The following is a 13,872-nucleotide window of genomic DNA, read 5'->3' on the forward strand; positions in this document are numbered from 1 at the left end:
TCGTTTGGCGGTCGACTCATATTTAGCTTTCTGTGACAAGGCAAATTAGAAAATTTACCAAAATGTCAAAGCTCTCCTGTAAACATTGAATTGAAATTCCTCCAAAGTTGCATCTTACTGTATAAAAAAAGCTGATGCTTCATACCATACGTAGGCAGGAAGAACACGGGAGGTGAACTTTAACACCTGATGAAACATCAATCACAAGGAAATGGGCCATTCTACAAAAACGGTTTTATTGATTTATTAACAACTGTACATTTCTTTTCAGTGCTGACAGCATTTGCTACATACTTTGGTGTGATTCAGAGGAACAGCCGAACTTTGCCCCTTTAAATTATCTTGTGTGAAATGCTGACAGGATCAGGAGCACAGTGTACAAACCAGAATTATTCACTGCTGTCTCAATGTCAACATGGGAGACACTTCAGAAAGTCTGTTAGCTTCCTCACGAGCATTTACACGTCCCTCTGCCTCCATCACGGCCCACCAAACATGTTCCAGGAATATTGATAAGATACAAGAGCAGAAGGAGTCCAACAGCGCAGATTGGACTGTTTGAGTTTAGTCTGCAGCCAAGAAATCGATGGTGCAATTCAACATCCGTATTACGTCAAGTTAGCAAAAAGCACATTTTCATCCAGTTTGTGCCTGCAGCAGCGCTTCTGCTGCCAAGTGAGGTCCAAGGGTTAGGCTAAACATTAAATGTCCCCCATCTCCTGTAATCTAACAAGGTAAAACAAACAGAGAAGATAGCACAGACAGATGTACACGTTAAAAAGGTCTTTTTATATATATGAATTAAATTTACATCCATCTCTTTTCCTGAATCGTAGAGTCCTGCTCGCTTCCAAAGTGGTCCAATTCAGCCGAGGATCCGGCAGAGTGAAAGGACTCCACGTTTTCATCGTCCGGTAAGAGCACTGTGACAAAAGGCCATTTTAAAATCTCCGCCAAACGTCCTACATACAGGGTTCATGCTCCTCTGTTTGATTTGTGAAAAGGTCAGCCTGGAGAATGTGCTTTCAGAAAATCAAAACTTGTTTAAAAGTCCCAGTCTCTGTTCTGCTCCCCCACCCAAAGATCATGGGATAAGACTGAGTGGGCAGGGAAGAAAATCACAAGTACACCCAGGACATGAAAATATATATATTTTTATAATATATATAAAATGTCTTTTATTTAATCCGATATGTACACTTTTCACAAGACGTCTGGGGATCGAGGTTCTCAGAAATGAAGCGCTGCTTCATCCGGTTACACCCAAAAATTCTCAAGAAAAATCAGAAATTCTGAAGTAAAAAAAAAATGTGTAACCCAAAAATAAAACCCTCCAAAACAAAAAAATGTTCTTTCCAGCACGAGTATCCTCAGGCCAGCAGCTCCCGCCATTTCTGCCACTTAACTTTGCCAAATCTGTAGTTCGTCTCAGCGTGTTGTAGTCCACAGATGGTGATCGGAGGAAAGTAAAGTCATCTCAGTAGAAGTGCTGAAGCTGAGCGGGCGCCTCCTCTCTAGTAGATGACCTCGTAGACGGTCGCCTTCTTGTCACCAGATCCGGTCACGATGTATTTGTCATCGGCTGAGATGTCACAGCTCAGGACGGAGGACGACTCCTTCGACTGTGGAAGCAAAAACAAAAGTCTCCATTAAATCTGTGTTTATTACGTCGCAGTTTGATGCTATCATTAGCCTTAGAAAACAAACATGGATAGTGGTGGAGAGGTAGGTACATTTGGTTTGCAGCTTTCTATATTGTAGTTCAATAACTGTTGAATCAGCTTGAATACTGGATTATCGGGGTCTATGTGTGAGCACATGCAGACGTCCACTCAGTTGTTGTTGTGTGTGTAAATTAGACCATGCTAGTCAGATTAGCTCCTAAAGCTAAATCAGCTTTTGCATCTGAGATGCAGAAAAAGCTGCAAGATGGACGTAAAGGTGATATATTTCTTGGAATTTTGCTTCCATTATGAATGACTTTACAACAGAAGTGTCTAATTGGACAGCTACTTTATGTGAATGATGTTGATGCAAACTGTAAACCTCCTTAATGCTTTTAGAATAATTGTGCGTCTGTTACTATCGTAGTTACCTGGAATATGCTGGCACCATAAGGAGTCCTCCATGCGTTCAGCAGGTTGTCTTTCCCTGTGCTCACAAACCATTTACCTGCAAACACAGAACAGACGTGTTGAGAAAATAACACACACACACACACAGTCATGACTGTGTTAGCATTTACAGCTAACATGCGACTTTGTATTAGCCTTATCAGTGGTCATAAAACCTCATTGAGGAAATAGCGCTACATTAACTGTCATAAAATGCACATAATGAAGGAGACTCACACCATTTCCACCCTGATAATTATTTAAATCAGCCTCTGATTAATTACCCCACTGACTACTTGGCTAATGATTTAATTAGTGACAGCAAGAGCTCTGAAGCAGCGAGCATCGTTTGAATGAACCCGTTCTGTGGTGGCAGTGATATGAGGCAGTGCTCTGGGGGGTCTTGTGAGGGGAAATGAATACTGACAGTTCTGGTACAAAAAAAAAGTGAGGCGATAGTAAAACCTAATTTGTCAGAGCCTTAAACTTGAAACCAGCTGGTCTGCCCGACAGGCACAATGATTTAAACTGAAGAAGCAATCACAAATGTCTCTAATGAGCAAATAACTGCTGCCTTGTTAATACAGTCACAAGCCTTTGGTGTGCACAGTTTCAACTGCAAAGTGTCAGAGACGAGCCGTGATCTGACATTTTAACACAATGCAGCACTCCAAACAAATTCTGACAAATAAACAGCATTTTGTAATTACTCTACCACCGAAAGTGACTAAAGAACAGGCACTTTGTGGTTGAAATATTTCAACATCTCATTGCTGGTGAGAGAAATTGTTTCCAGCTAAACTCTCAGGCACCAACTGGAGTAGATTTATGTCCATCTGAATACTGAGGCTACAAGCTAGGGCTCATGTGTCCATCAGACAGGGCTCATGGATCTGATTTCTATCAGTGTTTTCAAAACGATACTTAAGGGATTCACTCTCGTCGTGTGGACATATTTTAAAGACAAAAAAGCAATCCAAAATCAAACAGCAGGACATTCTAAGCTTACTCCAAAAGGCAACTGGACTGACTGGTGGATGGAGCTATACTTTAGGATTAGAGGGGAAACTTCTTCAAGAACTTCAACCGAGTTCAATTGCCTTTTGGATTCAGCTTAGAATTACCATGACCTGGATGACTGAGAACCTTTGCAGACAACAGCAGGACAGTTGCTTTAAGTCAGGAGTCCAAATTCTCTTAGCAGAACCCACCTAAGAAAACTAGCCTCCTATCAACCCAAAATACGGCATATTGTATTTATAGTAGTACATGTTTGCGTTACACCATGTTCTTTCAAAGCCTTCTCTTCTACTTTACTATTTAAATTACATTTAAAAAAATTATCACGAGCCTTCAGTACGCCAACATATGCAACATGCTCGTAACTGTGATGTTGAAAATTCTGCTATTAACTCTAAAACTTCCCTGTAAAGTTCTCAACATAAAATATATTCTACATGAATTCCATGTCCTCAGTGGTAGCTCAGGCTCTGCTTAAGACTCCTCTTGTAATGAGCAAGTTTGGAGGACAAGTGCTGAACTAATTTGTTCTACAAGACAACTCCAAATTTCAAACCCAGAGTATCCCGGTGTTGGAGATCTCAATCAAAAACCCACTTTTACTTTAAATAAAGCCTTTAAAATCTCCATCTTCCTGATTTTAAATTACTGAACATGTTTATATTCACCAATAGGCCTGTGTTGGTCTGAACCAACATTAAAGGAGCCTCCATTCTGGTTACTTACCACAGTAGGCGAACTTGAGCGAGAGGACGCAGCTTTCGTGCAGGTGCAACTGGTACTTGTCGGGCTTTGTGTGGTGAAGAACCTCCACATTGCTGCTCTCCATGCCCACAGCCAGCCATTCTCCAGTGGGACAGTAGCCCAGCGAGAAGATCTGCAACATGGATAAGTATTTCAACACTCTAAGAATGTTTTACTAACCATAATCACCAAAAAGACACGCTGAATGCATTCATCTGTTGTTTTATGCAGGCCTCTCCGTACCTGTGAGGTAAAGTCATGTTGCTGAAGCTGGCGGCCCTCCCTCAGATCCCAGGAGCGGACCGTGTTGTCGAGCCCTCCGGTCCACAGTTTGGTGCCGTCGTGGGAGATGTCGATGCAGCTGGCTCCATCTGTGTGGCCCTGGAACTGCCTGCAACAACACGAGACACAAAACATGAAGTCAGAGGATACACAACACTTACAATAAGGGTGTCCAAGTTTGCTATGTGGGTAATAACACATCGCAGAGAGTGCTGTACACTGACCTAACGAGGGTCTGGTTATGGAGGTCCCACACGGCGATGTTTCCGTCTGAGCAGCAGGAGAAGCAGACCTTGGCGTCGGGGCTAATGGCCAGTGCGTAGCAGGCGGGAGCAGAAGAAGTGAGCTCAGCCTTGATGCGGGGAGTCTGAGAGGCCAGGTCCCAGATGGTCAGCGTGCTGGCCTCGCCGCCCACTATTAGGGTGCGGCCATCAGGCAACAGCTTGCAAGAGCGGATGTAATTGTCCCGGTTCTGAAATAGAAACAAGCATCGTCACGATTTTGAACACTGGACATCATTCATCTGTAAATCTGTAAAATGTTAGGAGGACAATCTGAGGTTAAGAACAAACTCCATTACAATTCTGTTGAGCAAGTCAAGACCATCTCTGCTTAAACTCAAGAGGAGTTTTCTTTGACAAGTGAAGTTTTACACCGCTGCTGACTCTCCTCTGTGCTTTAGTGAAGATGTGGGTGTCAGCTTTAACAAGAGATGCAGTGAGAGCGTGAGGCTGCAGCTGTTGGCTGGGCTCCAGGAGAGCAGGAAGACAGAGATCAATAGGACTGTGGAAGCTCTCGGTCAAATTAAAACAGCACCCTGATGGCTTTATAAGACCCAACTGCACTCTGGACGCACCTTAAGGGTGTCGGAGGCTGTATGAGCTGAACGGCATGAAGCCGCAGTATCAAAATGAGAAATGGGAGGCAGTTGGGAGGAAGTAATGAGCTGGGTAATGGCAGACAGGGTCGGCCAATCAGAACATCATTACTCAGCAGGCTCTTTTTTTCTCACTGAGGATTATTTCAGCACAGCACAGAGACACTTTGCTGAATTATTCACATCTCTGTCAGTTGGGATCTGGGGGAAAGCTACGATGGGATGTGGAGTCAGGCTACATTTGATGTTCAAGGTAATCTTAATGAAGGAGGACGTTTGCAGAGACAAGAACATTATGTCTCTGTTCTGGTTGGACACCTTGTTAGCACTTTGGAACATCCACAGTAGTAATACAAAACTCTTGCACAAACATTTCACATTTTCTTCAGCCGTGACTTAAAAAGAAAAAAGCTGGTTACCAGGCAGTCCAGTTGGGAGACAGGGCTCTTGCTGCCTGGTTGGCTGATGTCCCAGATCTTGACGCAGCCCTTGCCGCCGGTGTAGACGTGACGTGTGGGGTTGCTGATGGTGACAGCGCACACTACTTCACCGTGGCTCAGAGTGTTAATCTGGCGAGCGTGTCGCGGGATGCCCGGGCCAATCAGTGCATCTGGAGGGAAGGGCACGGGCTGCATCTGACCATCCGCACTCACGTGAAAAGAATACGCTCTGTAGAGGACAGAGGGAGGGAAGGACGGTCAGTCTGAGATACGTAAATGCTTTTCATTTAAAAGTAGCAAAATCCACACTTTAGACACTCACGGTTTCCCTCCAGAAATGGACGTGAGGCTGGCTGGCAGGCCTGGAGCTCTCATGTGAGGATGAGGATCAAACCCCGCCTGCGTCAGCAAGAAGAGCAAAGAGTTAAAAAAAACAACTAATAACCTGCAAAGAAACATTAGACTAAGCTAATATTCAAATTGAAAACTATGCTTTGCTTTATCTGCTAACACCCTGAGGAACTCTTGTAGGAATCGTTTGCAGGCAAATCCCTTGAAAGGAGCAGATTCAGCTTCATTGCATACAGAGAAGCTTTACACAAGGCTACAACAACCCGCTTGCTAATGCTAATGAAAGCCTGGGAGACTTTCAAACATGGAGATGCATTTCGGGGGGGGAGCCTTTTTTAAAGCCTTTAGAATGCTAACTAACTAAGATCAAAGTAAAGGAGCTCGGCTGTCTTTGTACTCTCTCATTATGTACACACAACAAGCTGCAGCCAGCCGAGCAGAAATACTCGCAACGAGTTATGGAAATACGGGCTGAATGCTCAAGTTTCTCAAAGTCATTTTGCAGCCAGACTTTACAACCTAACGCCAACCAGGATAATTCATACAGATGCTGGTGAGGGCTTCTAGTGTCAAACTGATGGAGGTGGAATATATGAATGAATATGTGTGGAGCTATATATTGAGCTGTGAGCAATAAGAACATTTGATTCTTATATAGAGGCTGGTAGACTTACAATTGGTGAGCGGCCATAGGCGGCAGCAGCTGCAACGCTCATCTGTGGTGAAATGAGGCCGGGATAGACGCCCGGGCTGGTCAGGGATCCGTTCATCTCGTGATGACCCATCATAGCAAAAGGGGTGGCGTAGGAGCCCGCGATGGACAGAGGCGTACGCAGGGCAGGGGCGGCTGGAGAGGAGAGAGGATCGTTTGAAAAGGTTAAGAATAACTTAGCAGAACAGAGATCGTGATTAAGATTTGGAAACACTACAGTGTGATTCATGACAATAACTACGGGGCTTCAGCTAATCATTTCAATTTCATTCAACTGAAAAACCAATTTAAAAACAACAGGGCATCTGTCTGCTGAGGAACACCATGTGATGGGATCAAAAGCTCCTTCACAGAAGCTTCTGGACGGTCAGATTGTTTTGTCAACTGTTGTTTCCAAGATCAACGATAATGTTTTTATCTCAAGGTAATTTTACCTTTAATGAATATACAGATTACTGTGTAGATGAAACATCTGGTCTCTGAACTGTCACGGTATAAAGCATCGAAAACCTAGAATATATCTGATCTGAGTCATTCTAGGTTATTTTTAGGACACCAAATACTAAAATAGAGTGTTTTTGGTAAATCAATGAACCATGTAGGCTGTTAACGAGAGTGAAGGTGTTTTCCTACCTAATGCCTCCATGCCGGGTGGTTTGCCCATGGTGAGAGGCCTCAGTCCCGGGGTGGTGCTGGTTCCTGGTGTCGGGGCTTCGTTTCTTGGTGTCGGCGTGTTGGACTTCAGGCTCGGTGTGGACGACTTGTCGTTCTAAAAACAGAAATACTCTTTAACCTCTGGGTGCAACCTTGTTTTGTATCCTCTTACATAAAGTTGTAAGTTCACTCTCACTTTCAGCCACACACTCAAATGAAACAGCTTCCATGCTACAGTAGAAAAAAAAAAATCCCCCACAGAGTCAAAAATACCCCCACTGGCAGGGAAATCCAGAGTGACAATCTGAGTGGACGGCTCAAGGTAATCCAATCTAACACTGACACTTCATTACAGCCGTGGTGTGTGTCTGTGTGCGTGTGTGCAGTGGGGGTCGGGACATAAACCTTCGCTTAGAAGTCAAGCTTGTTAAGAGTGGCTAGACGAGCAACATGGCGGACTGAAAACTTCTCTCATAATTAATCCATCTTTCTTCTCTGCAGATCGAGGGGTTGGGGGTTTATCGTGGTGACACGCACTAATGAGGGCAGAGAAAAGCCGGGTGTCGAGGGAGGTGGAGGGGAGTTATGTGGACTATAAATCTGCCCTAATCCTCAGCGAAATGGTTGTTGTAAAACCGATGCATGAGGATTGTTTTAGCCTGGTTAGTGAGAGCTTCAGCCTTAGAGAAAATGGGGCGATGCAAGAAAAGATGGAGGCAGCAGTTCCCCTCTCTGCCGTGTCTCTGGGTTATTTACAGCCTCGGGTGGAGGAAGAAATGACCGTTTACTGGGTAAGCCATAAAGGAGATTGAGAGGAGTGAGCCACAGGGTTTGATTTCCTGAGAGTGCATCCACCCTCTGCCCCCTTCAAGCCCCTCATAGCAGCCGCCCGCTAAGCCTCCTGTGTATTAGTCCTTCACACTGACACCCACTTCACTTGACAAATGCCCTTTAGTATGTCAGCTCACCCTTCACCCCTCCACTGTAACTTCCTTATTTCATCCCCTCTCTAGTCCCTGACACTCACATGGGCGTGGTCCTTTGCTTTGGAGGACGGCGTGCTGCCCGACGAGGCGACGGAGGCGGGACTGTTGGGGGCAGCATCCTTCTTCCCGACTCGTGACTTATCCAGGCCGTTCTCCGGAGGAGAGTGAGCCGGGCTGACTCGAGGGGTGGCCGGATCCTGCAGAGTTAAACGAGACAGACAGAGAGCGAGGCTGAGCAAACAGAGCGGAGGAAAGCCACTGGCATGTACATGTAGGTCAAACAAACTGGGGCCTCATGTGCAAACACAGATAAATATACTCATGCGTGCTCGTACCCTTCCTCACACACATACACACACTTTTCATTCACCTGTCACTCCCTTTTCTCTTTGTGTTCTTTGTCTTGCATTCTGCATGAATGGCAAAAGAAATATAGCAAGTATGCACACACTCATGGCACACACACACACACACACAACCAATATTATGACAGACTTTTTGGCAGCGCTGTGAAAGGTGTTGAGCCTTCGACAGACAAATGACAAAAGGGAGCTGTGTTTAGTTTCTGTGCGCCGCTCACACTGAGGAATGTGGCGGAGCAGCTCGGTTCAAACGCAGTCTTACCTCATTGGAAACGTCCACCACCAAGTCGTCACTTTTGTCTCCGTCACTGTCCTGAAAGGAAGGAGCGACAGATTCAGCTTACTCACAACAAACAGTGGTTAAATCTACTGAGGGCATCACCGCTGCTGTCTGATTATTTGAATACTAGATCAGAATTAAAGACGACACCAGATATATTTTCCTACCATGCTGTATATTTACAGGAAATTAAACTGGATAAAGCTTCATTTCTTAGGTTTTCTAGAAAGAACTGTGGTTGTAATTATAGGGAACATTGGCTCTTGATATCCAGAAGAATTTTACCTAAAGGCTGAAAGACTCACTAGCTTAGCATTTGTTTGGAATAAATTACTTGGATTTGTACCAATTGGACGCTTCATTGGTACCTTTAATTAGAGCCAAATTATTCACAACTTTCCAGGACACTTTCTTGGGAATTATCAGGAATTTACAGACCTATAAAATGAAGCATTTCCAAAGCTGTGGTGTTCATAAAATAAAAAACATGCAATAAACTGCGTGTTGTTTTCCTGCAACACTTCGGTTTGCTTCTAATCTTTGACTTGTCCTTAAGAGTAACAGTTTTCACAAACCCGCAGCTTCAGTGTGACATGATAATGTGAATTTAAAAATAGGAATGAAATGAGACACTCACATATCTGCTCATGCTGTCCTTGTCGTCCACTTTGCGTTTTTTGGAGTCGAGGCCGTAATCTGAAGAGCCGCGGTGCTTCTCGCTCGCCGCCCGCAGGCTGTCTGACGGCGACACCGAGTTATTCTGCCAACGACAACAACGACATGCAGCCAGACCACGTCAGTCTTCACTTCCCTCTCAGTGTGCTGTACAGTTGACATCCTCAAAATACTGCCAAAAACATATGTACTAAACCATATAGACATGCTTTAACTCTTATGCACACTTTGCATTGTGTACAACTGAAGCTTCAGGAAGTATTATGTGGGGAAGTGACCTTGGCCAGCCTTGTAAATGTCATGTTGCTGCAGCTTAACCCATCTTGACATGATGGTGAGAAAAAAAAACTCTTTTGAGATTAACCAAATTTTGGAGTTATGTTGGGATGAAAGTATGTTAAAAATAAAAAGGCTGGGCACTGTTCTGCCAGCTTTGGCAGCAAGTGACACCAGAAACTACCAAATGGTGCGTTTAAGTCCAGGCACAGCTCTGGGGCCTTGTCTTTGTCGGAGCAGTGACAATATTGACTGTAAAGCTAAACGCACAATGCTCCTGGACTGATTTGGAAAAGAAGGTGCAGAAACGGATTCTGGGACAGCTTAGCCCTGCTGTTACTGCTGCTGCTGCTGCTGCCAGGGCAATGGAGCAGGAAGGAAGCAGATGAGGCAGCTGAGCAAACCCACGAAAACACACAAAACACCTTTGCAAGACAAAAGCATTCACTCGCGAGGTAGGAGATGCTTTTGGAAGATTTAGTAAAGGTGGAGAGCGACTGTGAGGTAGGAGTAGAGTGCATCATGGGATATTTGGTGTGTACATATACACACATACACACAACCTGACATCTAATCCTCGCTGTGACCTGGTCAGAGACACGCTTGAAGCTACTCTTACTATTCAAACCAAACACAGCTTGCATTCCTGCTGCACTTTTCCTTTCTGTAACATGCTAATAAAAAAACGTGACCAGGATCTCGCTCTGGGGACTGTACAACCGACTTTAAGGACAGCGGGCAAATCCGTGTGTGTGTGTGTGTGTGTGTGTGTGTGTGTGTGTGTGTGTGTGTGTGTGCGGGCCGAGGCAGGTCAGTGACAAAACAGCAGAGAATGACAGCAGAGTTCATGAAAATCAACCAGAATAAAAAAGAGGAAGGAAAGAAAGAGGCCATTGAGGAAACCTGGACAAGAGTGCAATGTGAAGACACAAAGAGGGTGTTGCCAGCAGAGAAAAGAGCCATGAAAGAGGCAGAGTGAGAAAATGAGAAAAAAAAGAGGAAGAAAGACAAGAGAGCAAAACAGGAAAGGAACTTGGCAAGCCATGAGAGCGTAGCAGTGTGGCAATGAGTTCTCCCCGCTAGTGGGAATGCCCGGACAGGCTGGCACTCTCTCAGAAGCTGCAAACGGGGTTTTTGTAGTCTGGGCACTGGTGTGGAGGGGTAGCACTGCCAAACAGGCCGACAGGCAGAGAAGGAGGAAGGGAGGAGGAGGAGGAGGAGGAGGAGGGGTGAAGGCAAGCAGACCCTGAGGCCAGGCCACACTGTCAGGCAGCTTAACAAATCCCTGCCTTCAGAAAGAGAGAGATCTGGTGAAAGAGGGAGAAGATGTCTGACTCCTTGGCTGCAAATGACGGGAAGAGAAAGAAGAGCGGTAGAGGAAAGTGAGAGTTGGAAACTAAGTGAAAAGATTAAAAAAACAAAACATCCTGAGTCGAGGAAAGTGGAAAGGGACGATAAAAAAACAACACTTCACATCCCTGCTTCTCAGGTCAAAATACGGAAATTTGTAGAGCTACTGTTGTGGAAAAAAGCCACAAAGAGAGTCTGGCTTGGTGTGAAGATGATGCCTGACAGAAATCTCTTACAGCCCGTCTGTGTGTCTGAGCCTGTGACCTTTAAAGGATTGCTTAGACTCAATAACCCTGCACTTGCCTCCAGCTCAGGTATCAGATGACCTGAGACAACAGAACAGGACATGCAAGCGTGTGTGTGCGTGCGTGCGTGCATTGGAAAGCAGATCAGGTAAGGTAGTACTGGCAGCCGCTCGTCACCATACGAGATGGGGGAAGAGTTTGGGTTCCCTTCAGACATGAGTGGGCCCATTCAGGATGGCCAGTCAATGGGAACTCAATCTGTCCAACAGGGCGTCACGCTCCAGCTAACTGAGAGCTTTAAGCCAGTCCAATAAACAAGGACTTTAACATGAGAAGGAGGAGAGAGATAGAGACGGAGGGGGAGATGCTGGAGGCGAGTAAATGAGTGAGATAAGAAGAAGAAGAAGAGAGGGCTAAATAAAGGTGTATGCTAAATAAGAGGATAAGAGCAGATAAAAGAAGATGAAAAGGAGTGAGGTATCGGACACATGCAGCCGTGAATCCTCTAAAGTGACGAGAGAAGGAGAGTCAAAGTCACTTTTAATTGTGCTGAAATTAAAGGAGCTGGCTGACTACTAATCCTCACCCAGTGATTGGAGTCATTTTCCACCTGGATTAGATGGCACCGGCTTATTTGGCCAGACTTCATTATTTGATTTCAGCAAACCTCCCGAGCACAAAAAGGTGTGTGTTCTTACGGAGGGAGCATGAATTTCTATTGAACAGGGAGCTTAAGTCTATGTAAAGTACACCTAATCACCAAACACAGTGAGCCAGAGACCGGCAAAGTCAAGACACACACACAGGAGACGGAGGAGAGTCAACGTACCGTGCTCGACTCGCGTTCTTTCAGAGGAAGGGCCAGGGGCGAGTGAAAGGATGAGGGGCCAGGAGAGAGAGAGAGAAAGAAACACAAATTAGTATGGGTGTCACCAGGAGTCAGAGCGCCAATCAGATAACAGTAATAACTTTATTATTCAGCTATTAATGCTTAATAAAACCAAGAAGTGGTACCTTGTAAATCTAACCAACTACAGGACTAAATAATAATAATATAAACTAGTGTTGCTCTTAAAACAGGTTGTCATCTACACAAGCGGGAATTTTCTAACCTTTGCAAACTCTTTCTTTCCAAAAGAAATTAATGGTAAAGCTTATATAAATATTTCCTGACACTAATTCTGTACATTAACGCGATCATGTAAGAACATACAGCGACTTGTTTATATGATAAATGCATCTGGCTGGTAGAACCAGTTCTTGGCAGGAACAATCCCCCATCAGCAGTGAAACGCTGCAGGCAGAGAGTGTGTGTGTGTGTGTGTGTGTGTGTGTGTGTGTGTGTGTGTGTGTGTGTGTGTGTGTGTGTTTGTCAGGCTGTGCTCCTCACCTCTGTGCTCCAGGTCGTGGTGGTTCTTCTCGTCCTTTACAGGCAGGTGGGCCTGGCTGCCAAGAGCACCAAGAGCCAGCAGGCCGGAGCCGGCGCCCGTCACAGGGGGGATACCGGGCGGCTGCAGGCCTGAGGGGTGAGGGGGCAGCTGGACCGGGGGGCCGTGAGCCGCGTGAGAGAGGTGCTGAGCCTGAAGCTGCTGCTGCTGTAAACAAACACAGAGAGACAAGACAGAGGACAAGTGGGTCGGCTGGGAAGAGAATCCATGGATGACCACACTCCACTCATGCATCAGAGCTGGCTTTGACCACATTTAGTTCAAGGCCAAACCGTTTATGCAGAATAGACTGACGGTGACGGCCAACATGCTGATCCAGCTCATTCACCGGCTGAGGGGGAAAACAGATTCTGTACATAGCTCTACATGTACGCTGTGAGTGTCAGCTGGATGTCAGTGTTAGACAGTAACACAAACTTCATAATGTTATCACTTTATCTCACAGTTCACAGTCTTTAGCATCTGGCTGTGCTTTATTATCCCAACACAAACTGAAATGAATGAGAAACCAACTCTTTACATTTATATAACTCCAAACATTGTAGCTCACGTATCACATTAACTACACACTCATGAATCATTTCTTTAGATATTAAACTGCTAAGGCGGTCATGCAGAGTAGAGCTGAAACTGTTATTTTCATCAATGGAGTATTTGTATTAATAATTGAATAACGATGTAGTCTGTAAAATTCTGAAAGTGGTGAAAATTGCTCACTAGTACTTTGTAAAAACCCAAACTGATGTTCCCAAAGTGCTGGCCAACAATATAAAACATAAATATATTTAACTTTCAATGACGATGGAGAAAAAATAAAGCAGGAAATCAAAACCATTGAGAAGCTGGAAGCACAATTTTTGATGTTAACGGATAAACGATATAAAACACTGTTCAACTGTGTGCAGTCGATCGACAGCAATGATGATGAAGGTTTTTACATGGATGAGCTGCAATGTTGTGCCTCTTAAAATACTTCAGGTTTACACTACAGACCTGGCTCTTGATTTTTACTAGGGATGCACCGACACCAGTATCGAGTATTGAGCGGATACTGAG

The 13,872-nt window shown here is 44.9% G+C and overlaps 1 protein-coding gene across 2 annotated transcripts in view; it reads right to left on the bottom strand.

The window, feature by feature from the left end:
- Positions 1-217: 217 nt before the first annotated feature.
- Positions 218-13,872, bottom strand: part of LOC138595970 (transducin-like enhancer protein 3-B) — a 31,340-nt gene continuing 17,685 nt past the window's right edge. The window contains exons 8-21 of one of the 2 annotated variants that reach the window (XM_069667557.1): positions 12,759-12,963; positions 12,198-12,214; positions 9,460-9,582; positions 8,805-8,855; positions 8,222-8,377; positions 7,174-7,309; positions 6,503-6,675; positions 5,800-5,876; positions 5,457-5,706; positions 4,385-4,632; positions 4,122-4,269; positions 3,861-4,011; positions 2,096-2,172; positions 218-1,622 (exon numbers count right to left, since the gene is read on the bottom strand). In XM_069667557.1, the coding sequence (XP_069523658.1) occupies positions 1,515-1,622; positions 2,096-2,172; positions 3,861-4,011; positions 4,122-4,269; positions 4,385-4,632; positions 5,457-5,706; positions 5,800-5,876; positions 6,503-6,675; positions 7,174-7,309; positions 8,222-8,377; positions 8,805-8,855; positions 9,460-9,582; positions 12,198-12,214; positions 12,759-12,963 (1,920 nt within the window). In that variant the 3' untranslated portion in view covers positions 218-1,514. Of the gene's footprint in view, positions 1,623-2,095; positions 2,173-3,860; positions 4,012-4,121; positions 4,270-4,384; positions 4,633-5,456; positions 5,707-5,799; positions 5,877-6,502; positions 6,676-7,173; positions 7,310-8,221; positions 8,378-8,804; positions 8,856-9,459; positions 9,583-12,197; positions 12,258-12,758; positions 12,964-13,872 lie in introns of both variants that reach the window. The other variant, XM_069667638.1, reaches the window with a different exon arrangement.

This window comes from Semicossyphus pulcher, unplaced genomic scaffold (genome assembly GCF_022749685.1).
Source record: "Semicossyphus pulcher isolate SPU_LCO1_2020_fin unplaced genomic scaffold, fSemPul1.0.p SCAF_1, whole genome shotgun sequence".
NCBI classification, from domain to species: domain Eukaryota; kingdom Metazoa; phylum Chordata; class Actinopteri; order Labriformes; family Labridae; genus Semicossyphus; species Semicossyphus pulcher.